This window comes from Aplysia californica, unplaced genomic scaffold (assembly GCF_000002075.1).
Source record: "Aplysia californica isolate F4 #8 unplaced genomic scaffold, AplCal3.0 scaffold00195, whole genome shotgun sequence".
In the NCBI taxonomy this organism is placed as follows: Eukaryota; Metazoa; Mollusca; class Gastropoda; order Aplysiida; family Aplysiidae; genus Aplysia; species Aplysia californica.
The window spans coordinates 143,288-169,679 of record NW_004797465.1 but is presented as its reverse complement, the minus strand read 5'-3'; the positions used below and the strand labels follow the sequence as shown (position 1 = coordinate 169,679).

At 39.3% G+C, this 26,392-nt stretch overlaps 2 protein-coding genes across 5 annotated transcripts in view; one reads left to right on the top strand and one right to left on the bottom strand.

Annotated features, from left to right (window-relative positions):
* Positions 1–2,417: 2,417 nt before the first annotated feature.
* Positions 2,418–20,845, bottom strand: LOC101855101 (kelch domain-containing protein 2). Of its 3 annotated transcripts, none has more exons than XR_004858568.1 (10): positions 20,638–20,845; positions 14,087–14,344; positions 12,468–12,620; positions 11,567–11,706; positions 11,090–11,198; positions 9,899–10,051; positions 9,247–9,402; positions 8,318–8,491; positions 5,529–5,632; positions 2,418–5,052 (listed from the first exon to the last, which is right to left on the bottom strand). XR_004858568.1 is itself a non-coding variant. In XM_005098857.3 (10 exons), exons 2-9 carry the CDS (start codon positions 14,292–14,294, stop codon positions 7,806–7,808), a joined length of 1,101 nt encoding a protein of 366 aa, XP_005098914.1. In that variant the 5' UTR covers positions 14,295–14,344; positions 20,638–20,843; the 3' UTR covers positions 2,418–5,052; positions 7,776–7,805. The 3 variants fall into 3 exon arrangements, 2 of the variants coding, with proteins under 2 accessions (XP_005098914.1, XP_005098913.1); XM_005098857.3 differs by lacking the exon at positions 5,529–5,632 and adding an exon at positions 7,776–7,813 and having other exon boundaries at positions 20,638–20,843; XM_005098856.3 differs by lacking the exon at positions 5,529–5,632 and having other exon boundaries at positions 20,638–20,844.
* An 81-nt stretch (positions 20,846–20,926) lies between these two features.
* LOC101854718 overlaps positions 20,927–26,392 on the top strand; it is a 17,175-nt gene continuing 11,709 nt past the window's right edge. The window contains exon 1 of one of the 2 annotated variants that reach the window (XM_005098855.3): positions 20,927–21,153. The gene's annotated coding sequence lies outside the window, so the exon portion shown is untranslated. The remainder of the gene's footprint in view (positions 21,154–26,392) is intronic. The other variant, XM_005098854.3, reaches the window with a different exon arrangement.

Below are 26,392 nucleotides of genomic sequence, written 5' to 3'. Positions count from 1 at the left end.
TGAGAATGCAGACCCTTGAGACGTAGAAAAGTTCTAGCTGCAGACATTGTCTACGGACAGGCGTCTCATGGGGCTCGTCCACTGAATGCTGGACCCTGGTGCGAACGGTGTGTGTCTGACCTGGAGTTGAAGCCCAAAGTGGTCATTTTGTCTGGGACTTTTTGTTATGATTCTGTACAGGTCCTAACAGATGGACCATTTTGAGCTCTCTGCTCTTTACTAATCTTAACCATGATCTCAACAGGCAAAGGAAACTTGAGAACAACTATCTGGAAACGTCTGTTGGCCTGTTAGATTACAGTAGCTTGCAATAAGGCCAAATAGTTGGGGCTTTCAGTGGTAGGCCTAAAGCGCACTGGTGTGTCATGCTCCAAAAATGGGGACATAGCTGAAAATGGGTTGTTTTTTTACGCGTTATGTAGAGAAAAACTATTCTGTGGATTTATCTAAATGAATATCAGACAATTTCCCTTTGACTCCAAAATGTTGTGTACAAATTTGAAACACAAAAATTCGGTGTGGAAGGAAATATTTACAAAAAAAGTGTTTCGTTTTTTTGGACCACCCTGTATTTCAGTTTTAACATTTGACTCTTGAGCAATGCCACTGACTTGATAAAAATCTGTCTTGCTCTGTCAAACTGTCCAAGTAGGCCTGTCGCACTCTGCGCGTAAACAAAAAGATCGGACTCTGCAATACGTGGAAACCTTCTGATAGGCTGTTTGCATTTGTTTCTACAATTAAACTGGACTCAATAGGGTCGAGGAAATCAAACATCTCTGATTTTGGAGGATTTCTCATTAAATTGTGCCAATTGGTACATTTGTAGTTTTTGCCCTCCCAGTGAAAGGAAAGCTGGCCTCCCTCATATCCAATTGGGATTTGACTGCTTTCTGAAATGTGCACCGGGTATAAGTCTCGAGTCTTATGGCTTTTTCAAAGTTAAAAACAATGCCAATGGCTAGACCTCCGAACTGACATATGTACTCATCTCCAAATACATGTACAACTGGATTGAGAACCAAAAAGGTAACCCAAACGTCTTTGGCTCCTGATTCGAAAGGTTTGAACATGGACCGTTCTCATCATAACCAGATGATGTTTTTACAATTAAACAAAGAGCAAGCGGTGATCTATAGAGCACCTAGTATTAGTAGTAGACAGAGAAGTGTAAGTAAGCTGAATGCACTGACTTTTACTACAGAAAATCAGAAAACCCACCAATGGACTAGATGGTTGCTGCACGGGTACTAAGCAACAAGTTCGCTACATTGGTTTCACACTGTACAATGTACCGTATTACTAAACCAGCGACTGTGGTGGAGCGGTTGAGCACTTGGCCGTCGCAAGAAGGAGACCCGAGTGGGGAGAATTTTTATATTTTTATCGAGTGTCTCGGCCTTTCTGCTGGGATATTGTATACGGTACTTCTCAGCCTGGGCTGACCCTGACAGGCAAACTAGAAGCCAGACTCCAAAGTGATCTAAAAATAAAAATTGTGTCTATGGGGGAAAGAGGAGGGGCGCGCGAAAAAATACCTACATTAAAAATACCAACAAAAAATCCACCTGAACCCCGGTGTGGATGACCATTGTTAAAACCCTCTATCTTGAACTTCTCGAGTTTTTATTAAGGCTCCTCGCTTATTTACATTGGAGATATCGGTAGAACTAGTAGTGGTAGAAATGTTGACAACGTGACCATAGCATTAAGCTCGGTTCTAAGGTGGAAAATCTTTCGGTTTGAATCTTAATTAGGGCATTTTCAAAACTGGTTGAACTTGTTTCATGAGCTTGCCTGACTGCACGCATTTTCGCTCGTGTCAATCGTTTGAACAAAGAGAAGCACATATGGCACAATATCCGTTATTTTTAGCGCAGGGGAAAAGTTTTTAGTTTTAGTAGAGGTTTTACGGCGCTCGCAACTGCATACGGTTATATGAGCGCCAGAAGATTAGAGGTGTTACAAGAGAGTAACAAACAAAAAAGAAAAAGGGGAGATAAGGACGATAGATGTTTGATAGGAAAGAAGAAGCAAACCACACCAGAGCACCCGCCAACCACCCACGCAGGGGAAAAGGAAAAGAAACATACAACAACAGAGGGGGAAAAGTAGATTCTAGTCCTTCCAGCGGCACCCACTACTCACCTGGCTGGATATCTGAACTTAATGTCCATATCAGATGGTTTGAATTCCCATGTACTAGCATTGAAAGTAATGAAAGTCCTAGGGGGATAGTGAGAATGAGAAGAGTTAAAACATCTTTTTCTGACCTGACATAAGTTAATGACTTCATGATTTCAAACTTGGATGGTGGTAGGACATAAAAAAAAATAATTCATCAACTTAAAGTACTGAAGTACGTATAAGTGTAAATCTGTTCAAATGTATAATAAATTAAAAAGGACAATACAATATTCCATTTCATACTCATGTCTGTACACATGTATTTTATTTGTAAAAGCAGGATCATTTCAAACGTCCAATGGGAATTATTACATGCTAAAACAATTTCCAAAAGCCCCTCATAACATTCCTGGAAGTGGAAGAAGCAAGGCGAAGAGAAAACAAAACTTAACAGACATAAATCAAATCAGCAATGACAATGACTGAGAAACATGTAGTAGAGTCACACATTTTCACAATCACTGGAAATTTTTTAAAAAACAAAAGACAAGACCAAAGATTGGCGAAAGTTTTCAGGGCAATAGTCTCAATGCCATGCCACTTAAATCAAGCTCGATTTGAAAAAATTTCAGTTCCTGCAACGTCACCACAATGATGTGCTAATATTTTATTTCTTCTTAGTAAGAGTTTTATGGCACTTACAACACAATAAGGTCATAAAAGTGCCGAAGATTAGAGGTGTTACAAGAGAGTAACAAACATAAAAAAGGAGGAGAGATAAAGACGATAGTTGTTTGATACGAAAGGAGCAAACCACACCAGAGCACCTGCCAACCATCCACGATGTGCTAATATCACATCTAAAAAGTCAACAGACGGATGTTAACAATTCCCCCAACACACAACAAGTCAAGATGGTCAGAGCGTGAGAGACTCTGGACTTCCAAGAATATCTGACTTACAAGCGCTCATAACAATTAAATAGCTAAGTCTCACCATTACAAACATGACAAATCCTGAACATTACGGATTTTATACTTGATGCATGTATACGACTTAGGCTTTATCAAAACAACCGGGGCTTGTTAAAGAAAAGGCATAAAACCAACAATTCATGACAGTAACAGTTCAAATCAATCAAGCTGATTGCACTTGCTTAACTGAAAGCATAAATCGCTCTGAAGATTACTGGTGCATAATGACTGGGTTTTTTTTAAATAGGGAAGAAGATACATGGTTGAGACAAAAATACATGTGCAGACAGACTAATTTTAGTCTTCAAATATTTTTTAGAACCATGAAACAATAGCCACTTAGTGTAAGGGGGAAAAAAAAGCGTGAGGAAACAACAAAATAATAAATAAGTGGAGGAGCAACTTGAGTGGAACCCTCAAACCACCCACTGAACCAAGAATGTAACCTGACCTCACTGCCACAGAAATAATTCATGTACAATTACGACATTCTTACAAGTGAGCAAAAACTACTGTAAAACAGTAACTAATGTGGTCATTTGCAATTTGATCATTTCCAGATGGTGACAGCAATGTATACAAAATAAAAAAAATAAAAAACAACCCCCCCCCCCCCCAAATCTCTCACATGTCTTAAAAGGTTGTTCGAAAGAAGTTACAGGAAAAGAAAATGCATTGCTTGCAAAAAAGGCAGTTCACAACCTTTGGAGAAAAAGAAAGTTTTACACTGCGTGAACCAACAAGAGAGTACTTAAGGTCTTATTTCAAAACCATCTTAACCATTTAGTGGTATACACTTGACCCTTGAGTTGCTGTGAGGCCAGCTGAGCAGTGACCAGCAAGTGGGAAGGACAGAGGATACTTCAAACAAAGGAGGATGGAAGGAGGGGGTATTGTGTGTGTGTGTGTGTGTGTGTTTGGTTAAGTCAGGACAAAGGGACCCCTGTTGAGGAACTACGCAATTGTTTCACACAGTGAAACAATGGAAACATGGGACTCAGTCACATGACTATGTGCAAAGTAGAGAGAGATACTTTTGTTTTGTAAAGTGTTTTACGGCGCTCAAAATAACTGCATAAGGTCATATGAGCACTTGGGACATATCAAGCATTAGTACAGAGGGAGAAAGGGACACACAGACGTAAACGCTGTAAAATAAACAATTACTCCCATTTCATTTGAGGAAAGAATGAGTAGCAATACTAAACAATGAAGTTAAGGCAGAATATCATTAAAATAAAATAAAAAATAAAAAACAGGCTGAAAACACTTTAGATGCTGCATACTATCACATATAGTAATTTTAATTAAACACAGCGCTCAAATTCACAATAACAACATGAGAACTACTGAGCACATAGTTGTAGATTGCTCTAAAAACCAAAGATAAGATTTATTCCATTAACAAACCTAAATTTACTAATTGTCTGGGCCAAGACAAATGAAAAGCTACAACCAAACTTATCACTGTGTATTTGAAAAATTAGACCATTAAATGATTGTCCTAAAAAAAAAAAATTCAAGAAACTAAACCAAAACTAACAAGCAAAATGAAGACACACAGATATACACATGCACCAAAAAAAAAAAAAAGCTTTCCCATCTTCCCTGCAATATGTCTTTGTTAAATTTCAAACAAGAAACACAATAAGAGTCAATTTAAATATATTTAATAGGTAAAACATCAGATAAAATGTTTCCAGCACAACTAAATGGTTAAAAATGCACAAATGGCATTGCTATGATTTCAATTTCCACTTTTATCTTTCAGAACCTCACAATCTCATGCTTTGTTTAAGCTAAGCATTGGAAAAAATTATAACAATGCTCAGCAAAAGGGGGTTTTAACCACACAAACATCTTGAGGATGGAAACGTTAAAAAAGCTGTGTTCTACGAGTCTCCAGAATTCTGTGCAAAGCCATTCGACTTGGATGTGTCTTTGAAATCATCTGAAAGATGAGAAAAGTAAGTAAACATTAAGTTACATTCACTAATTATGAAAAAAAAGCAGCATAAGCCGGCATACAGAGGAAACCATATATAACAGGCCCTGTAATAACAGGGAATTTTAAAATTAAATCCCAATTTATTTCTACTCTTTGTTTATTAAAAGTTATTGGAAATAACAGGGCCTCATTGGAGCCAAATCGGTTATAACAGGGACAAAGGCTCGCTCGTTAACAATGTGTAAAAAGTAAGAGAGAGAGAGAGAGAGACAGAGAGAGTAATGCAGTGATGGAGCAAGCTCACGCAAACAATTCCACTGCAAGCACACGCAGCGGGTGAAGCGAGAGAGGGCTGCGGTGTGCTGCAGACTTCGACCTAGCCCTAATACTAGCAACACCCATGTGTCATGCGCAGGCCATGGGAAACTACCCATGAATAAATACAGCTGGGTAAGTCCACAAATGCTTACTTCCCTTACATTTCTGATTTCACAGGGATTTTTCTCGGTCCCACCATCCCTGTTATATCAGGTTTCCACTGTAGTTCCCATCTTTCAGTGCAGGAATGAAGCAAAAACCCAATCTAAAAACATGAAGGAATTTCATTCAATATGATATGTCATTTGGACGTAGACAAAATTAAGAGTTTCAGTTGCACTGCTGTAAGTATGGCATAAGTTCATAAGTTTTAAAAATGATTGGACAATCCATATGATACCCACATCTCCCTGCAATTTATCACAGTAGGATTGGGGATTACCCTTGTGCCATTGTGTAATTTTAAATGTGATTTGGACAAGAAATAAAACCGGGGGATGGCAAAGGCAAAAATAAGACGGCCTGGATACTTAAGACCTACAAATCAGAAGAAAATGTCAAGACAAGTGGAATTACCCGCACGAAAAGTAACCAGTAGGTGCTATGCTCAAAGCTGACTATGGAGCGTTTCACAAATAATTCCTGATAAAGGACTTAATTTACGTTAGGAAAAGGTGCTCAACCGAAACATAAAAAAAGAAGAAATACAGAAAGTTTAACATCTTTGTCATTGCCACAATAAGATAAGGAAAAGCCGTTGCTGACTATTCATAGTCTAAAAGTGCATTCAGACCAAACATCTGCGTCCTTCCATCCATCTCATGGACGGCAGACTGATGGAAGCTGACTGGGGATCTCGTGTTCAGTTTGCTAGAGTGCCTTTCAACAATATGCATGTCAACATGAAAGTTCTTGTGGCATGAACAATTTAAGCTAACAACAGAGTGATGATATGATGCTTTGTAAAACATTAATACAGCCTATGGAATGAATTAATATAATGACTAAACCTATAATCTATATATTTGTTTTTGTAATATTCAAAGGGAGGCAATCGTAAATAAATTGGTCAAACAGATGTATACAGAATTACCACCCCCATGATCAATAAAGGTGTATGTGTTCATTAAACCACACAAAGCCAGCAATCGTTCAACAATTTGAAAGTCATACAACAAAAACATAATATTCAAAACATCTCTCTGGTCCCTGCACACTTAAGTTAAAAGCAACTGAAACAAAGAAAGCCCCTCTTCACCACAACAAAGATCAAAAGATCAAAGTCAAAAATAGGAACCACACCACTCTTTGATAAATAAAGAAAAAGCTTTAACCATCCTCCACTCATTTCTCAAAAACGAACTATTTAGGCAAACCACTCAGCATGCAGTGACTTGATATAAACAAGAACCATAACTCAGCCCCAAAAGTCTTTTTGTGACAAAAGGTAGTCAAATAAAAAAAAGGAGGTACACATATTATTCAATAATGATTATGAAAGAAAGATGACGCAAGAAAGCCAAACCAAAGAATTATGAATAAATACCATATTATGGATTATATCAGAACACAGAAAAGAATGGGAAAATGAGTCTTTATATAAATTATTTCTACAAACAAAAAAATCCTTTCAGCCGAAGTGAAGTTGAGCATTTATTGTACTCATATGACAGGTTAACAGTCAAAATGATGCTGGAATTGCTGAACAAACTTCAAAAACTGTCCCGGCAGTTCAAATTTCTTTGGAAACACCAGTTTTGCACAAAACAAACATTTTCAAAAGGAGAAAGGACCATGGTTGTCACTGACGATAAAGTCAACAAAACTAACATGCACCCGTATGTAAATTCAGCTTAAATACATTGTTACCAACTAGGTAACATCACGTCCCTCAGATTAGCAGCACAATATATCCATTCAGATTGAATATACAAATACATTACATATTAATTAACAAAATCAAAAGCCCGAACCACAGGCTAGGGGATCAGAGGATACCAATAGGTATGTCATGCCTAGTGATCTTAGCTTGGCACACTAAATACACTCTTTTTATTCTCTGGTTGCTCTTCGTTTTAGTTAGAGTAAAAAGAAGCAGGGGGGGGGGATAGAGAAGATGTACCATTGGTGCCTTCCAAACCACCTGCGTTCTATAATTTATTTTTTACAATTTTCCATGGCATAAGAAAAAATCCCCATGCGTAACCAGAAAATATAAAACTATCGAGCAATCTTTTGAAAAATACATAATAATTCATTGAAACCAAACTAATTAATATGAAAAGGAAAATTAGTAGCCCATACGCAACCATGCATGCATAATCTGTGTGTATTAGTCTATACAAATACTATGTGGCAAGAGGAAATAAAAATATGTGGGTGTATTTGCATATGAAAACATTACTTACAAATCTGAATAAACCACACGATCCCAAAACTCAAAGACCTGGTGTGGGTAAAATGTTTTTTCTTTTTCATTTTCTCACTAAAAGTAAGGGGTGCCCTGAAGACACTGGCAATGCAGTAAATCATGAAACTAGAGGCACTATGGATGGCAATTACTGCAAAATCATTGAGGATACAGAACATTCATAAACACAAAAACTGATATCAAGATGTATGATTTATAATCATCACTTAAACTGCTACCCGGGGCATGCAACTCTAAAAACATAGCCTGCACTCATCTCAACTAAACTTCAAGACATATTGATACTTTCAAGAGAGTAACATATCACCTTGAACTTCAAAACTCATATCTGAGCATCAACTTCCAAAAATAATTTCAAACTGAAAAATAAAAAAATAAAACATTGCTTGAAAAAATGACAACACGTGTCTGCTCTAAAAGCATAAGACTAGACTCACTGACTGCACCGTGATTTGAGCTTTTACCTCCAACTGAACATCTTTAACAAAAATGAGGAAAAAAGGAGACAAACTCACAAACCTGTTTCTATAACAAAGGCGTCAGAGTAGAAGGTCTGACACTGCATCGTCTGAGCACTGAAGTCTCCTGAACCCCCAAACAAGAATATTTTGTCTCCGACGCAAACAGTACAATGAAGGCCCCGTCCAGCAGGTTGACATCCGGTGATGGTCGTTGGCACCCATTCTTTTTTGTCTAAAAATACAAGAGCACAAATGAAAGAAGTTGCTGTACACTTTTGCCTGTGAAACGTCTACTTCAGCACTCCATATAGTAATTACTTGGCCTACTATGCACTCATCAGTCTCCAATCTCCGGGGTCCAAAATGGGGGTAGCCATGATGATGCACAAAAGATGACTTCAACCTTTTTTGAGAAAGGGATTGGGGGGGGGGGGTTGCAGGTGGGCGTACTCTGAAGAAGACAAGACTTCCACCCATTTGCCAAACCACCATAACGGCAAAAAGGTTTTGGGAGGACATCAGAGTCAAATGAAAGAAATTTCTCTTACTTTTAAATGTTTCCACACCTGTTTATGAAGCAGCTTTTCTTCAGAACTTGTGAAAGGGTAAAACACAAATAAGTATCCAATGGCCTAACTATGAGACAAAACTTAAAAGTTTATTCTTTAATTAAAGCCATATGTCATGGAAACATCACAGATAAGGATTAAATAATAAATTAGTGAGAAATAGTAAATTCTCCATAAATATATTTACAGCACTGTTAGCGAGCTCAAAACTATTAAAACCTTTAAATAATTTGGCAAAATGTAATAGTGCTGCAACAAAAATTTTTTGTACTGGCAGTAAAAGGTGAAATGTCCAACACAGGTAACTTAATAAAAAATGTAAGTTTAATTTATAGTTTCGCTTTGCCCATAGAAAGAGACTAGAATGAAGAAGAAAAAAGACTAAAATGACCACAACGATTTGGAGAAAAAAACCTACCAAAATCAAAAACATCAAAATTGCTGAAATGCTGGTGGTCCCTCCCCCTTCCTCCAAAAAGCACAGCTCTGTTGCCTACTGAAGTCAAAGTGTGGAAAGATCTTGCAGCAGGAGCATCACCGGACACTTTCAGATCAGTAATCCACTTCCGGGTATCTGGTCAATACAAGCATTTTTTTAAACGGTTATACCTGAAAAGACTTAGCACTATTATCTTCATGTTTCATACAGAAAAAAAAGGACAATAGTAAAATCGAAAAGAAAAGAACGGAACAATAACACTAGACTGTCCAGCAGCCACATCAGAGACATGAACTTGTGCTTGTGAGAAAATTTCAAAAGACAAATTGTGAAGCGTCGGGGCGGTTCGGTCTACTAGGTACATCGAGCTGAAGAGCAGAAATTACCAAAAACACTTGCTGGGGCCAAAAATGAGCAAACTTTTATCTGAGTTGTACAGTGTACATTTCAACTACAAAGGCGTTTACAATTTTTTCGGAAAAGGCATTGACAAACAAATTCAATACATTAAAAGGAGAGCCGAAAAAGCTAATTCCAGTGAAAACTTAAAGGACATTAATGTGCAAAATACTACAAAAACTATGCCTTTTAAAAAGAAAAGTAATGATCTCAGGCATATTAGGTTCCTTACCAACATTAAAAATGTGTAGATCGTTCTGCCTGTCTTCTATATCTCTGCCTCCGAAGATAACAAGATTTCTACCAATAGCACACATGCCATGTGCTGCTCTCTGAGTAGGCACTCCAAGATTCATTTGCATTGGTTGGGACCATTTCAGTGTTTCTGAAATTAAAAGAAGAAATTAAAGATCATCTTCAGCACAAGTTGTGAAAGCGTCTTGCCCTTTTCCAACAAGAAAGGAAATATCACTCATCCATAAACACACACATCTGTGAAATGTGAAAAAAACTTAACTCCTTTTATCCGGGCCACGAGTATGCTCGTTACAAGGATCAGTCCAGGCTACAAGTAAACTCGAAACAGCTATACGGTCACGTCAAACAGCCAGTTCTGCTTGCAATTACCAAAATACGCAAATACGGCGAAGTCTGAAAATTACAATTTTCCAATGAACAGCGGTTTGTTTGTTTTTGATGGGTGTAGAAACTTGAAAGATGTCTCCAAAATGCACGTTCACGACTGACGAAGTACTTCTTGAAGTGGCGCTGGGTTGTGAGGGGAATGAGACTAATTTGACGAAAGTGACTGAATAAAGTGCCGTAAATTCCGTTGTGGATGATAATGAATAATGAACAGGAATTAGACTCATCTAATAGCAATTCACATCATGGTGAAGGGACCAGTACTGGAATTCGTGCAGTACTGATGGGTAGGGCTAGATCTATAAATCCAAGGGGATGTCGTGGGGGCGTCAATCAGGGTCAAGTTGGAGGGTGGAATACACCTCAAAATCTACATGGAGCAATTGCTGTAATTCCTAACCACATACATTTACAAAACCTTTATTCAATTTCTAAAATAACCGCCAAATTTCCTTAAAATCTAAGAGTAAATGTAAGAAACATAGCACTTTGAAACATACACCCTGAATTCCATCTCATACGGCGCGGCGGCCCCAGGACGGGTACAGAGTCCGTGGGGGTACGGCCAGGATAAAAAGAGTTAAACAAAAAGAAGGGGGGGAAGGACACGAAGAAGAATACCACAAACTGTGTGCACAAAAATATGACAGCTGTTATGAGAAATTTCCAGGAATGGATTTCAGATGAAACAAAAGTCATATTTGTACTTGACTAGCTTACAATCCCTGCACACACTATGTTTTCATGCTTTTTTGAAAACAAACCAACACTTATTTACCTGTATCAAGAATATACAAGTCGTTGAACCAGCCAAACTCTGCTCCATCTTGTTCTTGTGACTCAGGAATATCCTCAAATTCTTCATCATCATCACTGTCAGCACCCAGCTTGACAGAAGAGAAAAAGAAAGAAAACCCCCCCCACAACATTAATAAGATAAGAGCGGCATTATCCAGCAGTTTTTAAGAATAAAAGCTCTAAGACAGGGCAGCTCACCAGTAGGGCTTAAGAAACAGGAAATTTGCAGAAATCATATTTCTTTATTAATATATATATGCTGACCAGTTTTGGAAATCTGTTATGCCAGAATGTATATATTTTATATAAAAAAATAAAAAGCTTAACTTGTATGGAAAATAAAGAAGGGAAGTTAAAGAAAAAAACACAGCAAACATATAATGGGAAGATGACATATAGTTTGTAAAGCTATCATATTGCAGATCAGGCACAAGAAAACCACACCATGAAAACTTACGTCCACTGCTTCTGCTTCATCGGATTTTGGACCAAACCCGCCAAAATAATAAATTTTTGAGTCGATGGCCACAGCTTGTAATTTATCTCTTGCCCTTGGTTTGGTTCCTTCGGTCTCCAATATTGCCCAAGTGCTGGTAACTGAAGTAAAAGCATTCAGTTGTTTTTTTACACAAATAACAGACAATACCAGAGGGATGTTACACACTTTGGGTTCTGTTCAGCAAAAAATGGGGACCTGGCAACTAATACCATTTGAGTGAAGTTTGTACTCAGGCAAAGTGGTTTTTGTTTCTGTACGCTTTAAAGCACTTCTGCAACACACACAATCAGGTCATAAGTGCCAAAGATTAGAGGTGTTACAAGAGAATAATGAACACAAAAAAGGAGAGATTTAAGACGACAGATGTTTGACAAAAAAGAAGGAGCATACCACATCAGAACACCTGTCAACCATCCATTCAGTCAATGAGGCTTCCAGTTACCTCAACCATGAGCCTTGCATGAACGGACATATTCTCTCTATAGAGTAACAACAAATAGTAAAGAGAAATGATTTCGAAGTCAGATCCAACCTTTCCTCCCATTATAACACAAAGACAATATAATTAAACTCATTACATTTAATTCTTTTAACACTTGACACAAAAAGGTATAAAAGTAGCATCCCAAGGAAGTACTTATTCAAAAATTGTACTGTCAGTATCTAAATTAATAAGGGATGAGGTAATCACCCAGGCCTGGATTTGCCAAAATTGGAGGACGTGGCCAGGGACAGACAAGTGTGGCATCGATTGCTCTCCGCCTTATGTACCTGACGGTTTAGGAAGAGAGTAAGTAAGTAACAAGCTTTTAAAATATGAGCAGATACAACAGGAACCCAGGTATACAAAATGTTGTACCAGTATCAAAGATGAATGTGTCATCAAACCATCCAGACATGTGGCTGAGGCCTCCAAATAAGTATAAGCTTGTACCAACAGCAACAAACGAGCCTGCTGATCTCGATGGTGGTAATGTGCCTGAGACGTTTGGTCTTGACCATTTCCTCGTGTCTGAAATTTAAAAAATAATCATCAGTAAAAGTATACTATATCGGCAGGCAATTCTTTATCATAAAATTTTGTTTGACAATCATTTTTACAAAATATGCTCATTTAACAGTTAATGCTACGACTATATATACAGTGGAACTCGGATTCAACGAAGTGAGATAGATTCCCCGTTTTCTTCTTCCTTAAAATCAATAAAAATAACCCGGACTCAACGAGCACTTAAATTAGCGAGCTTGGATTCAACGAGGTCGCTTCCAGGGTGAACAGCCCCAGCAGACGTGGCTTCGCTAATTTTTCTCCTAGAACGAACTTGATCTATTCCCGGATTCCCGGAAACCATCCATTGCACTTGCATCGTGAACCATTATTCACTTAACCGATTGCAAACGACCAATCAGCGCCTTTTTTCATACAAACACATGCGTTGTTGGCACACGCACATGTCTATTCTGGCGTGTGTCGGGGTCGGATGGGCGGCCCGCACACGTGTGGCTGTGTGTGCATGTTGGGGAGGGGGGCACTAGCGGTCCGAGCGTTGAAAGTCGCAGATACAAACGCGTCAGTCTCCCCCCCCCCCTTGGCAACTGATCATTATTACAATGATAAGCTAGTCTTGGCGTAGATCTACGTAATGAGTTGTGCGCTGGTCTATGGAATCAAAAGTTGCCGTATGCTAGACTCCACACAGCAACACAACGTTTTGGCAAACAATCAAGATGACACAGGCATGCATTTAATAAAATTTGAACGAATCGGTCATTTCTTTTACACAGCTCATAATATGCAGGCATTTCATTCACTACTTGTCACTTCTCTTTACACATTACTTTCTCAGTGCCTGTAATTATCTATACAAAACCTCACGTTTGCTAAAACGAAAACTCAGATTCAACGAGATTTTAGGTCTGGCCCGGCGACCTCGTTGAATCCGAGTTCCACTGTATATATATACACAAAATACATGATAAAATTGAAACACAAAGATGAAGAATTAGTAACATGCACCCATAATTGGAAATCAATTCAATTTAAATGTTATCCAGTTATCTATAAGAAATGTTCTTAAAAGATGCTTCAATTTTATTGGGACATTTTTATTTAATAACATCTCTCATTAAGCAACTGAAGAGCAAATGTAAGAACTTTCTTGCAATGTAACTGAGTTTTTACTCAAAAGGCTTGGCAGATGATGCAACATGAAGATTTGACCCAATATAATACAAGAAACTGTGGTTGGGTTATGTGTCAAATTATTTGATCAATATATTTTTTTCTTACAATTTGATCATGAAGTTCTTTATATTTTAAACAGGACTCCCGGAAAGTACTGCAGGGGGGTTTCAACAAAATAGGAACAGTAGCAAAATTGGTAACTGGACTCTGTGATAAAATTTATGAAGCAACAACCTCATCAACAAACAACCCCAGATTTCTATTATATATATATAATTTCTCATTCAGCTTACCTAAATCAAACATGAGCAGCTCATTGGTTTCTTTCGGTTCTTCCCACTGGCCTTGCTCTACCCCACCAAAAATGTAGACTTTATTGCCAACACTGCAGGCAACTTGACCTTCTCGACCAGTGTATGGGAATTCTGAGGTATTTGCGACTTTCTCCACATGAACAGTGATTTTTCCACTCTCATGGTCTCCGTTTACAGTTCCATTCATGATGCTTGCATTTAAACAGTGCTTGGAAGGATTGTGGGTCTTGCACACAGCTGAAGTGAAGAGAAAAAAGAAATATTGTCATTCTTATACTCTTACATTTCAAAAGTAACAGCCGAAAGCGTAACTGATTCAGTTAGAAAGTGAGATAATACAGTTCAGAGCTTATGGTTCCTGTGTAGAGATGAAAAAAAAACTTTCTTTATAGTAAAATAGGGAATTTTTAAAATTGATGATCCGTCTGTTTTCTCCCCTCCCCTTCCCCCTCTTGTCCATAAATAGGGCCTGTCCCAACAATGCCCAATGATTCTTTTCTCAAACAAAATATCCATTGAGAATCTTCAAGATGTGCACATTTTCACTTTGATAGAGGCTAGACAGCTGGGCTAGTCGTACTAATATGATGGCTAGACTGACCCCCCAAAAAGGCCTACTGAATTGTAAATAAAATTTAGTTTGCAGCAAGTACCTAAAGTATTTGTATTTGAGACGAAACCAGGTGCAACTGACAGTGCATATAAACCTGAATAATTACTGATGAGACTTGTTTTCTAATGTTAATAGGCCCTAAGATAAGTACGACTAGACTGGCTGGCTAGCCGTACTTTTAATAATGATGGCTGAATTGTAAATGAAATTTTTAGTTTGCAATGCCTTTTTAAAGCATTTGTATTTCAGACAAAACCAAAAGGTGCCTTACTGACTTGCATGTACTTTAAACCTGAATTTAATTACTAGTAATACTAGATCTAGATCTAAAGAGACCTGTGTACTCAACAGGTTTGGGGCCAGCTCTATTCGGACTCGAGTCTGAATATAATTTTAATCTATTCGGACTCAATGGGTTTTATCTATTCGGACTCGGGTCTGAAAAAAAAAAGGTTTTATTTAATCAGACTCAGCTTCTAAGTGAGTTTGAGTGTAAGGAGGTTACATTATATATATAAATGTCATTGGGGGATTTTATGTAAAACTAGAATTAGAACTAGAATTGCCCACTACGACTGTGTAATTGTGCCAAAAGTCAAAGGACTGCACTCTCATTAGATCTACCCAACAATGACAGTGTCTAAATACATGGTAACCAACAACTCAGGGTCTTTCCACCACCACTATAGCATCATCATTACTTCCACCACCATTTGTCTTTCCAATGTTTAATTTCATTTTGTAGTGTGTTATACTTTTTCTGTAATTATTATTTTTTTAATTACATTGCACAAAACCGACAGCCGTGGTCTCTTCCCAACACCTTTTCCACCAGCAAGCCGACAGAGCAAGATCGCTACGCGCAATCTCATTGGTCGACATAAATTAACTTTGCCCCCGGCAAGGTCAGCCCAACTTAGTCGTTCTGTTCACACTAATGATGTAGGGAGGGCCAGTTTAGATAGATCTAGATCTAGTAACTGGATAATAAAACTCACGTCTCGACTGTTATTATTATAATCGAAAAAAAGTTCATACATGCTGGAAATATTTAGGAGAACAAAGGTTGGAAGTCGGAAGGGACGTCATGCTGGACTCAATTCAGAGTCCGAATATAATTTTTCTCTATTCGGACTTGAGTCCAAATAGTCACTTCGATCCCTATTACTTGATGCGAGCAAATAATGTAAATAAAACATTATAATCTAGATCTAGATCTAAGTCAATATTAAACGCATTATTTATCTACATTGGATTTTGAATGATTTTATCATTGAATGACTATTTCTCCGAATATTCGGGATAAAGTTGAACTTTATTTCTCCAAACGGTTACCGATCTCGAGATTATTTGGTTATTTGCGAGATTTAGGCATCATCTTTTTATTTGACCATTCTGCAAGGACTGGGAAGAAGCATTTTGTGCATCTAATTCAGTTTCTAGAGCTAGAGATTTTTAAATGTCTGAATATTCAGATACTTCAGTTGTGATTGGGGTAACGTTCCCGGACTATACTTCATTTGAAAAAACCTTCAGAAGGTACTGCGAGAAAACAAGACTGATCGACCTTGGCAGTAACCCATTTTGCATTATAAGTCACCCAACAAAAACTAAAATCCTTCATGTAACCCCCCCCCTTCACACACGCCGACACACACAATGCACACTCACGGGCCACCCACTCCATTCGCTTCGTCAAATCTCAAGAACGGAAATCGTTCGGAGAAATAAAGTTCAAGTTTATTTTCGAACTGGCTAGCCTGAGAGTCTAGCTGTACTTAGATCTAGGTTTGGCCCTATCGACTCAAACCTGATTAGTACACAAGTCTCAATAGATCTAGATCTAGATCTAGTAATTATTCAGGTTCAAATACATGCAAGTCAGTAAGGCACCTTTTGGTTTTGTCTGAAATACAAATACTTTAGGCATTGCAAACTAAAAATGTCAGTTACAATTCAGCAATCAATATTAAGTACGGCTAGCCTGATAGTCTAGCCGTCCTTAAGTACGGCTAGCCTTGCTGTCTACCCGTACTTTTTTTTTGCACGGCTAGACTGCCAGTCTCGCCGTACTTATCTTAGGCCCTATTAACAACATTAGAAAACAGGCCGGCACTATTTCTCCGAACGTTCGGGAAAATAAAGCTGGGCACTATTTCTCCGAACACTCTGAAATCTCATCCTTTCTCGCAAATTTCGGATATTATATAGATCTATAATTATAGTATAGGCCTACCAAAGATTGTTCGTGTACAATATGGTTCAAGCGGTCCAAAAAATGTCCTCAGTAAATATTTATATAAAGAAATGCTACATTTCCAAACAGTTTTTCGCTACAGATATGGCGTGTTGCCTATGAAGGGTACTGCTCTTAAACGTAATGTGTTGTGTTCACTCGTGTGCTGTCTAGATCTAGATCTACGGAGGGTTATTGATAACGACACATAGAACTGCTGCGACCAATGTACTGACACTGGCAAAGCCCCTTAATGTGTGTGATTCCATAATTTATATGTAATATCCTGTACTTTTTTAAAAATTACGCACATTTAGGGTTAAAACAGCCAATCTTCTTCGGACAGGTGGACACTCGTCTTTATTTTTAAATGTTTGTTGTTATTTATGGGCTGTTCTAATTTTGATTTCTTTCTGTTGTGAAACCTTTCTTTTTCACGTTTTTACACTCATCTAAAAATCTCTAGACTAGCTCTTGAAAATTGAAATAGATAAAATAATATAGACCCAAAAATTTGCTCCTGTGTGTGTGTGTGTGTGTGTGTGCGTGCGTGCGTGTGTGAGTGTGTCTGTGTGTGGTAGTAAGTGGAGAGTGAGGAGTGTGTGTGTGTGTGTTTGTTTTTCGGGCTTTATTTCAGCCTTTATTCATTAACAGTTCAAAGTATACAAAATAGAAACACAGGATCCATTCACTCCAGGGCTCATGAGTTATTCGTCTCTTTCAGTTTCACTCATTCATTCAATTCCCGTGTTCTCTCCCGCGGCTCATCCCTGTCCGCATGACTTTCATACCCCACCCCCTCCCTCCAGGCACACACAAAGAAAATCTCACTCATTCCCTTGCACCCTGCGAACCATGGACAATAATATAGGCAAAACACTGCCTGAGCTGCATTCCTTTCTTTCGTGAGCTGTGGACCAGGCCAGGGGGGTCGGTGTCGTCGTCTTGTAGTTGCTGTCGCCTGTGGATACTCTCGCACATTCTTCCTTTCACCCGCTCTTTCACTCACACTGTCTCTCCATCCACAGCTCAGTTCGTCATACGTTCAAAAGTTGCCCACTGGTCATGTTTAGTTAGTGTGTGTACATGATGGTGGTGTGTGTGTGGTAGGTGTTACTGAAGGTTGTCTGTAGGCGGGCTTGTCATGCGGTGTTCCTTCCCAGATCAGAGGAAGAATGAAAGTTGGCGCCGAACTCTCGCAATAAATAAATAGGCAAAAAATCACGAGACCGGAAGCCGGAAACCGTTCGGAGAAATAGAGATCGGCACTATTTCTCCGAACGTTCGGAGAAATAGTGAATAGTCACTTCGTAGAAAACAGGAGGTTTAAAATACATGCACTGTCATTAAAAGGCACCTGGTTTCGTCTCAAATACAAATACTTTAGGTACTGCAAACTAAAAATTAATATTTTTACAATTCAGTAGGACTATTTTTTTTTTATGGTCAGTCATTAAGAATGGGAGTGTATACAGACCCGGTAACCGGGAACAATTACAAAGACAAAGTCACAAAGTATACAGACCCGGTAGGGGAACTCTTTTGTGATTTCTGAAAGTTTCAGCCCACTCTTGGCTCAGGGTAGACCTAGGTTCTTCTAGATCTATGGCCTAGGTCTAGACAGACAGACATAAATCATTGATCTAGTTTCGAGGTTAGGCATAGCCTAGATCTAGATGTCTAGATTTCTAAATGAAGACTGCGGATGTCTTTTCGATGAATGATCGTTTTTCCTCCGTTTTTGGAGTTGGAGGAATCACAATTTGAAGAAAAGAACAATGTCATAATTTCAATCGAGCAGTCACCCTCTCTATATCTCTCTCTCTCTCTCCTCTGTCTCTGTGTATCCCTTGCATTCTCTTTTTCTTTGTTTGTCTCTGTCTTTCTTTCTCTCCACCTATTTCCCACTCTATCTTTCTCTCGTTCCCTCCTGTCAACTTGGGCATGTCATACATTTTGCTAGCACTGCCCCCTGCTCTCTCTCTCCTCTCTCATTCACACACACACACTACCGGGTCTGGGCTGGGCGCTGAAACTTTCCGACTTCACAAAAGAGTTCACCTACCGGGTCTGTATACTTCATGACTTTGTTCCCGGTTACCGGGTCTGTATACACTTCGATTAAGAATAAAATAAGTACGGCTAGCCCAGCTGTACGGCTAGCCTCTTCCGTTTATTTTCCCGAATGTTCGGAGAAATAGAGCCAGCCTTTATCAAACTGCGCAAAAAAAAAAAAAAGGTAGCTTTTGAGCCTTTTGTTGGGAGGACTTCCGTAACGAGCGACCACTATGAGACAGAGCAGAATTGAGGGCTTGGGGTAGGGGGTAAGGGTAGGGTTCGGGGTAGGGTTAGGGTTAGGGGTAGGTCTAGGCCTCTTCTTTATTGTGTGTGATGGGGTGGTCGCTCGTTATGGAAGTCCTTCCCTTTTGTTTGTACCTCCATGATGGAAAGTCTGGCCACCCTCCAATGCATCATCCAACCATATGAAAGAATTTGATATCTGGCAGGTGACGCACATCAAAAAGTAACTAAGTAATCGTAGAACCAGAAGTAAAATGGGGGAGGCCTTCCGTAACGAGCGACCACTATACTATGAGGCCACCTCTATTCTCACCCGGAGTGAGAATAGTGCAGGCGAGTCTTGTGGCTATTCTCACCCGGTGCGCGTTCACCCTAAACCACAGAATTCTACACTGTGATTTACAGAAAAATTGTAGAATTCTGTGCCGTGAACAAACGTTCCATTACAACTGAGTCAACTGTAGCCTACTAAAAGCGTACAATTTTGTCTGTGGGCAGTGGAGAGAGAGAGAGAAAGAGAGAGAGGAGTAGCGCGAGAGTTTCGGGCAAAACAAAATGGCGACACGCGTAGTTCGGCTCGATTCGAAAAGTTTTTATAGCCGTAGCATCTTTGTAGACAACCAAATTAATTTACTTTTGTGTTTTAACATCATTTTTTAACTTTGTTTTGATCAATTTGATCGTCCACACCGATAGACAGTATTCAGAAAGAGACAGAGAGAGAGAGAAGAGGGGAGGAGTTGATCTTGTGAGAACTTCCGGGCGGGTGAGAATAGCCACTTTCATACTAAGTTACTAGATCTAGATTAGATTTAGATTTCTAGATCATGCTATGAGACAGAGCAGAATTGAGGGCTAGGGGTACGGGTAGATCTAGAGGTAGGGGTAGGGTTAGGGTTTGGGTTAGGGTCAGGCCTCTTCTTTATTGAATTGTGTTTGATGGGGTGGTCGCTCGTTACGGAAGTCCTTCCGTTGGTGGGGTCAAAACTAGATCTAGTAGATCCTCTATCGCCAACGCCAACGGCAACGGGACCGCAATTGTACAGGAGTGCCGAGTTATGAGCTCGTCGATATTGATGAAATTGAATCAGCCCATTTACAATTACAATTCCACTGTGCATAAAAGAACATAGATCTAGATATCTAGATCTAGATATCTATTACTATTTTATTAATGTCCGGAATGGCCTACCTAAACTAACTAAATCTAAGTCTAAAGACACTGGTGGACAGTCAGTTGTGTCAGGCTTCCCCCCTCGGGGAGGGGGGGGGGGGGGGGGGGCTATACCTAGAATCTAGTCTACCTCTAGATCTAGCTATATCAGAGAAAAGAAATTTTGAGAAAGAGCGTTACCTTCTTGACCTGAACTAGTTACTTACACTGGTTTTAGTGGTAGGCCCTGTTGTGTATAATGAATTTAATGCAGGGGCCAAACTTTCGCAGACTTTCGCTTCCTCTTGGCCTTTCGTTTCCCGCGACGAGGAAGAAACACTTGCTGACAAAGAAATGTCAATGCCAGACATACTCAAAGAGTTCATGAAGTCATGAAGCTCATTATGTTTTATGAAATTCTATTGCACAAATAGGAAGAAAGGGAGTGTTTTTTAAAACAATTTCTATTCCACAAATCAGCCTTAGCTCGAAAGAAAATAGTTTGTGATCAATAAACAAACGTTCAAAATAAAGTTTACAGATTTATGGAAGCAGCTTAACTGGTATAGATTTTCTAACTTGCCAAGCTATTGAAGCTCTTTAGTTTTCCGAGGTCAAGCAGTTCCAGCACGGAGCTCTTCAGAAACTAAGGGAATTTATGCTCTAGTAGAGAAACAAACATGTCTGTCAAGTTCTTGATTCTCTGATGACTTGAAGTGCATGTAGGCTGCAATTTTATAAATGTAGATGCTGGTTTCCCAACTGTATTTCCTTATGACTACATTCTTCATTTAATTAAATTGCTTTCTCATCAAAATCACCATATGACGATTGCTCTCCATTTCACTCAAGAGCGAAGCAAATATGAAAGGCAAGGGACCGAAATGAAATCATGAATGAGAGTGAGAAGACCTCGGGCCTCGATCGCCCAGGCTCCTCTTTTATCTTCCTCGGTAGAGCTCAGCCTTAGGCAGGTCTTCTTCTTGAGACTTTTTGATGTGTTACACTGTGAATTGTGGTGTCTCTAACAATATGAGACTCTAGATCTACTAGGCTACTTTAAATAGAAATATTGCCAGGCTGTCACTATCTAGAATCGAGGATTCTATTCTAGGCTAGGCCTGGCCTAGCAAAGTGTATACAGACCCCGTAACTGGGAACACATGCGACTACACGCAGGGGATAAACCTGGCTACGATTGGCTGAACTTTTGACCCATGAATACATTAAGTAGGCCTACGGTAGGCTACTCTCCTCTTGGCGCTCTCGACGTCACCCTCCCTGTCGCTCTCACCACCCTCCCTCTGTAGTAGTGTAGTGTAGTAGTAATGTTTCTGCCCCCCCCCCCCTCATCTCTCTCTCTCTCTCTCTCTCTCTCTCTCTCTCTCTCTCTCTCTCTCTCTCTCTCTCTCTCTCTCTCTCTCTCTCTCTCTCTCTCCCCCTCCCTCTCCCTCCCAAGCTGGGGTAAGAAAAGAAAAAGTCCTCAAGTTGTATTATGTATTACTGAGCCTTTGCCAAACAAAGTGACTATTCGGACTCGAGTCCGAATATGAAAAAATATTATTCGGACTCTGATTCTTGTCCAGCATGACATCACTTCCAACTTCCTGCGACTCGTGACTCCGGCTTCCTGTCCTGCCTCACTCGTGACTCGCCTCAGGCTGGGTAGAGACCGGGATCACTTCGGGCAAAATGGCGTTTTGTGCAGGAGCCGAGTTTTTATCTTATGATGAATTTGAGGCCGGCCTGAAAAGTTATAGCGCTTCTAATTAAAGTTTATTTGTCAAGAGGTCATCAGAAGCAATTAAAGATGGCTCGTTAGCGTGTGTCGGGGTCGGATGGGCGGCCTGCACACGTGTGGCTGTGTGCGTGTCGGGGGGGGGGGGGGGGGGGCACTATCGGTCCAGGCGTTGAATGTCGCATACGCATCAGTCTTTTTTTCCCCTGCAACTGATCATTATTGCAATAATAAGCTAGTCTTGACGTAGATCTACGTAATGAATTGTTCGCTGGTCTATGGAAACAAAAGTTACCGTATGCTCAGCTCTACACAGCAACACGACTTTTTCTTGGTAACCTAAACAATCGAGATGACACAGGCTTGTGTATTTGAACGAATCGGTCTTTTTTTTTTTACAGCTCATAATAATATGCAGGTGCCAGGTGGTCTGCTAATCTTCAATTTTACCTTTTTCTACAACAAAGAAAGTGGAAAACATGGGGGGTGGGGGGGGGGGGGGGCTTATCAATGAGGCGGCGAGCATCGGATCGGCAGAAAAGGTGTGGAGGGAACTAAAAAATGGCGGAAAATGGGAAGCTCTGAACGTTAGATCTTTAGAACGAAGACACTTCCTTTTTTCTGGACCCGAGTCCGAATAACATTTTTTCATATTCGGACTCGAGTCCGAATAATAATTTTTAAAATTTGGACTCGAGTCCGAATATTAAAAAATGTTATTCGGACTCGAGTTCGAATAACGACAGCCTTTGCCAAAAGGTGTGGGTGTTTGCATCAGAGGACTTTTTAAATCAACCACTTCTCATGGAAAAATATGTTTTCTTCTTATGAAAATATTGTGCAAGGAAATAAGCTGGTCAAGCTGCATGAGCAAGTAGATTGATGTGTGCATCTTATAAATATCTCTTCATAGAAAGATAATAGTACTAAAAATAGGGCATTTTTTACTCATTCTGAGTGCACACGTAATTGTATGTTAAAAACTGGCTTACTACTGGGCCCTTTCACCAGTCTCAAGCGTTGAAGACTGGCGTTTTGGGGAGTATTTCAATAAACCACCTCAACTCTCAGAATTACTCTATTGTAATTATTTTTTGACACAGTAAAGTAACATTCAAGCTTATCTACAAAAAACTAAAGTTGTAACATGTGGTAATACTTTTATTTGCATGGTTTTTTTAAAGGCCACCTCTATTCTCACCCTGGTGGGCGTTCACCGTTATAGCCTAGGCCAACCAGTGAAGCGTTCACCCTGAACCACAGAATTCTAAACTGTGATAACAGAATTATAGAATTCTGTGCTGTGAACAAACGTTCTAGATCTATTACTACTATTAGTGTTTTTCTAAAAGCGTGCAATTTTGTCTGTGTGCAGTGGAGAGAGAGAAAGAGAGAGAGAGAGGAGTAGCGCGAGAACTTCCGGGCAAAACAAAATGGCGACCCGCGTAGTTCGGCTCGATTCGGAAAGTTAAATAGCTGTAGCATCTTTGTAGACACCCAAATTAATTTAGTTTCGTTTTTTTTTACGTCATTTTTTAACTTTGTTTTGGTCAATTTGATCGTCCACACCAATAGACAGTATTCAGAAAGAGACACAGAGAGAGAGAGAGAGAGAGAGAGAAAGGGGAGGAATAGATCTTGCGAGAACTTCCGGGCAAAACAAAATAGCGACCCGCGTAGTTCGGCTCGATTCGAAAAGTGAAACAGTCATAGCATCTTTGAAGACGATCAAATTAGCTTCCTTTTGTGCTATAACGTAATTTTTTCTTGGCTTTTTATCAATTTGACCATCCACACTGATAGACAGTATTCCAAAATGAGGAAAAACAGGTCTTGTTTCACACCGGATGAGAATAGCCTACGCTGGCAAGTCTCACCCGGGGTGAGAGTTGGATCGTATTTTTATTCTCACCCCGGGTGAGAATAGCCACTTCCTTTTTTAAAATTGGCATGAATTTTATTTTCTGAAAAATTTCCAGAGACGTGACAGGTAGAATGAAATTCACAAAAACAACAAAAATAAAAGTTCAAAGTTTTCTGTTTTGATTTGTATGCATGTCTGAGTGTTTGGTGAAAATATAAAACTGGTCTGTGTGTTGATTCAGACCCATACACTGAATTACATGAGACAGATGTACGGCACGACGTTGTGATTTCGCTGCGCGAATAACAACACCAATATTAGTGCTAGATATATAACCCTAAAACTATGACTAGGGCCGTGTTCGGGTACATAAGATCCTAACTGTCAGACACGTCATATTCTGAGACACTAGAACTAGTAAAACGTACAGAAGTATCGAAAACGGCGAAATTATGTGATTCTTGTTCATGCGACTTCTTTGACCGTTACTACGACGCGACTGTCGGATTACTATCAGATGTAGGAAAAAACATAGCGCGAGTTCCGGTCAGTTCAACCCCTGGTGGGGTGACTGTACTTAACCTTCAATAACTTAAAAACTGCCGGCCCCAGAGATACGAATCGAAGTGTAAGTAGCTCAGGCCTGGTAAAACAAGGGTACGAGGCGGGTCACGCGATCCGTACGTGATTTGTAGAGCAAAAAATAAATTTCAAAGTTGATCACCCAGGGCTTGTGGGGGTCACGCATCTGTTGTGTCAATCGTCTGAAGTGAGTAAAATACAGAATATTGTTAATCTTAAACTATCAAACAGTAGTGCATTCAAACACTGAAAATATTTTGTATACACCATCATAACACCGTGTGTCCATTAACAGGGGTTTATTTTTTTATGATGTTATTTTGATGTTACTGCCTGAGTAAAATTTATAAATTCGTTCATTACTCGTGTCATAATTACATCATCAGACTTTCCAAGGTCTAGAAAATCCAAATCGTTAAACATATAATATATATTATCCCCAGGAATGACCAGTATTAAACATTGGATTGACATTGATTTCATTGATCCATCAGAAGGGTAATTTTCTGCTCCGTCGCATGGTTTTGCTTAAATATGACTTTGATTGAGATAATCCAGGTTTGTCATTGTTATGAACAAGCACCTTATGATATTTCTGCAAAATATCATGTGAGGGTCTTGTCACTGTTTCACAACATCCTTTTACATGGTGGCATAAACATGGATGAGTAGCGTGCTGATGACTCTAAAGAGAAGCAAAGAAGAGGCAAATATATGCTTGTCATTATAATGGATTGTCATCATGTTATGAACGTGACAGTGTGTCATAATGGTTATGAACGAAACCTTATTCCATGTAATTTAAAGTTGTTTTGGGATGTATTTTTAATTTTAACCTAACTTAAGGATGTATTAAACCTTACTAACATTCTGATATTTTGATTTTTATCATGTGCATTTACTGAAAAACCTTAAGAATACCGTTAAAATGGTTCGTTCTCATAACAATATGACAAACTTCAATTTTGACCTAAAAATTAATTTAATACATTTTGATCTGTTATTCATTTTCAAAAACTTTTATTAAATGAAACTCTCCTCATAATATGTATCTGTGTACATGTTTTTAAAGTTTATTAACACTGAAAAGACCTCAAAATATATTAAATGGACAATTAATAGTTTGTTCATAACCATTACTCTGTCCTCAGAGAAATTCGCACCTGCAACCCACAAGTTGCGCTCGCAACTTTTGCCCTCAGCGCAACCTTTGCGCAGCTTTTATCATTTTCGTGATTTCGCTAATTTTAGCCAATTTCCCGCAAAATTTGGGAAAATAATAATAAAATTTCATTAAAAACACCGAATTTTTCTTCAACGACTAAAAGTAAAGACGCTAAGGGGGACAATTCGCTCCTTTGCACTAAGTGCCGCCGCCCAGTCAGTGACCCCGGCCCGGTAAGGTCGGGTCGGGATGATCGCCCATCTCGTCGCCTCTAAACAACGTGTTTGTTTTGAAACAACGAGTCGGGCGCGATCGACTTGTGCCACGATAGCCGCTTTGCACTATCAATCTGGCGAGCAAACGGACTAAATAGTCTTGTTTGGACAGAATCATCTTCTAGTCGAGCAAGATCTAGATCTAGAGTAAATCAATTGTAAACACGGTCGCCTGATTACTTAGGTTGCTTGGTTCCATAGCACCAGGTAGATAGATCTAGACTAGTACTAGTATAAAAATTTGTGAAAGACTTTAAATCTTAGTCTAGGAGGCTAATCTAGACATGGATCGATTCATCCAGAAAACACCTAAAGGGGATGGTTAAAAAAATATCATCTTACGTCTCGGAAAAAGGGG

Bases quoted from the DNA above. Each gene is read 5' to 3' on its own strand.
- LOC101855101 (XM_005098856.3), bottom strand. From the start codon at position 14,294: ATGAATGGAACTGTAAACGGAGACCATGAGAGTGGAAAAATCACTGTT. The intron at 12,621-14,086 runs GTAAGCTGAATG...TTTAAATTTCAG, and splicing joins GCTGCTCATGTTTGATTTAG to ACACGAGGAAATGGTCAAGA. The intron at 5,053-8,317 runs GTTTGTGAGTTT...CTCATCTTTCAG, and splicing joins CGCCTTTGTTATAGAAACAG to ATGATTTCAAAGACACATCC.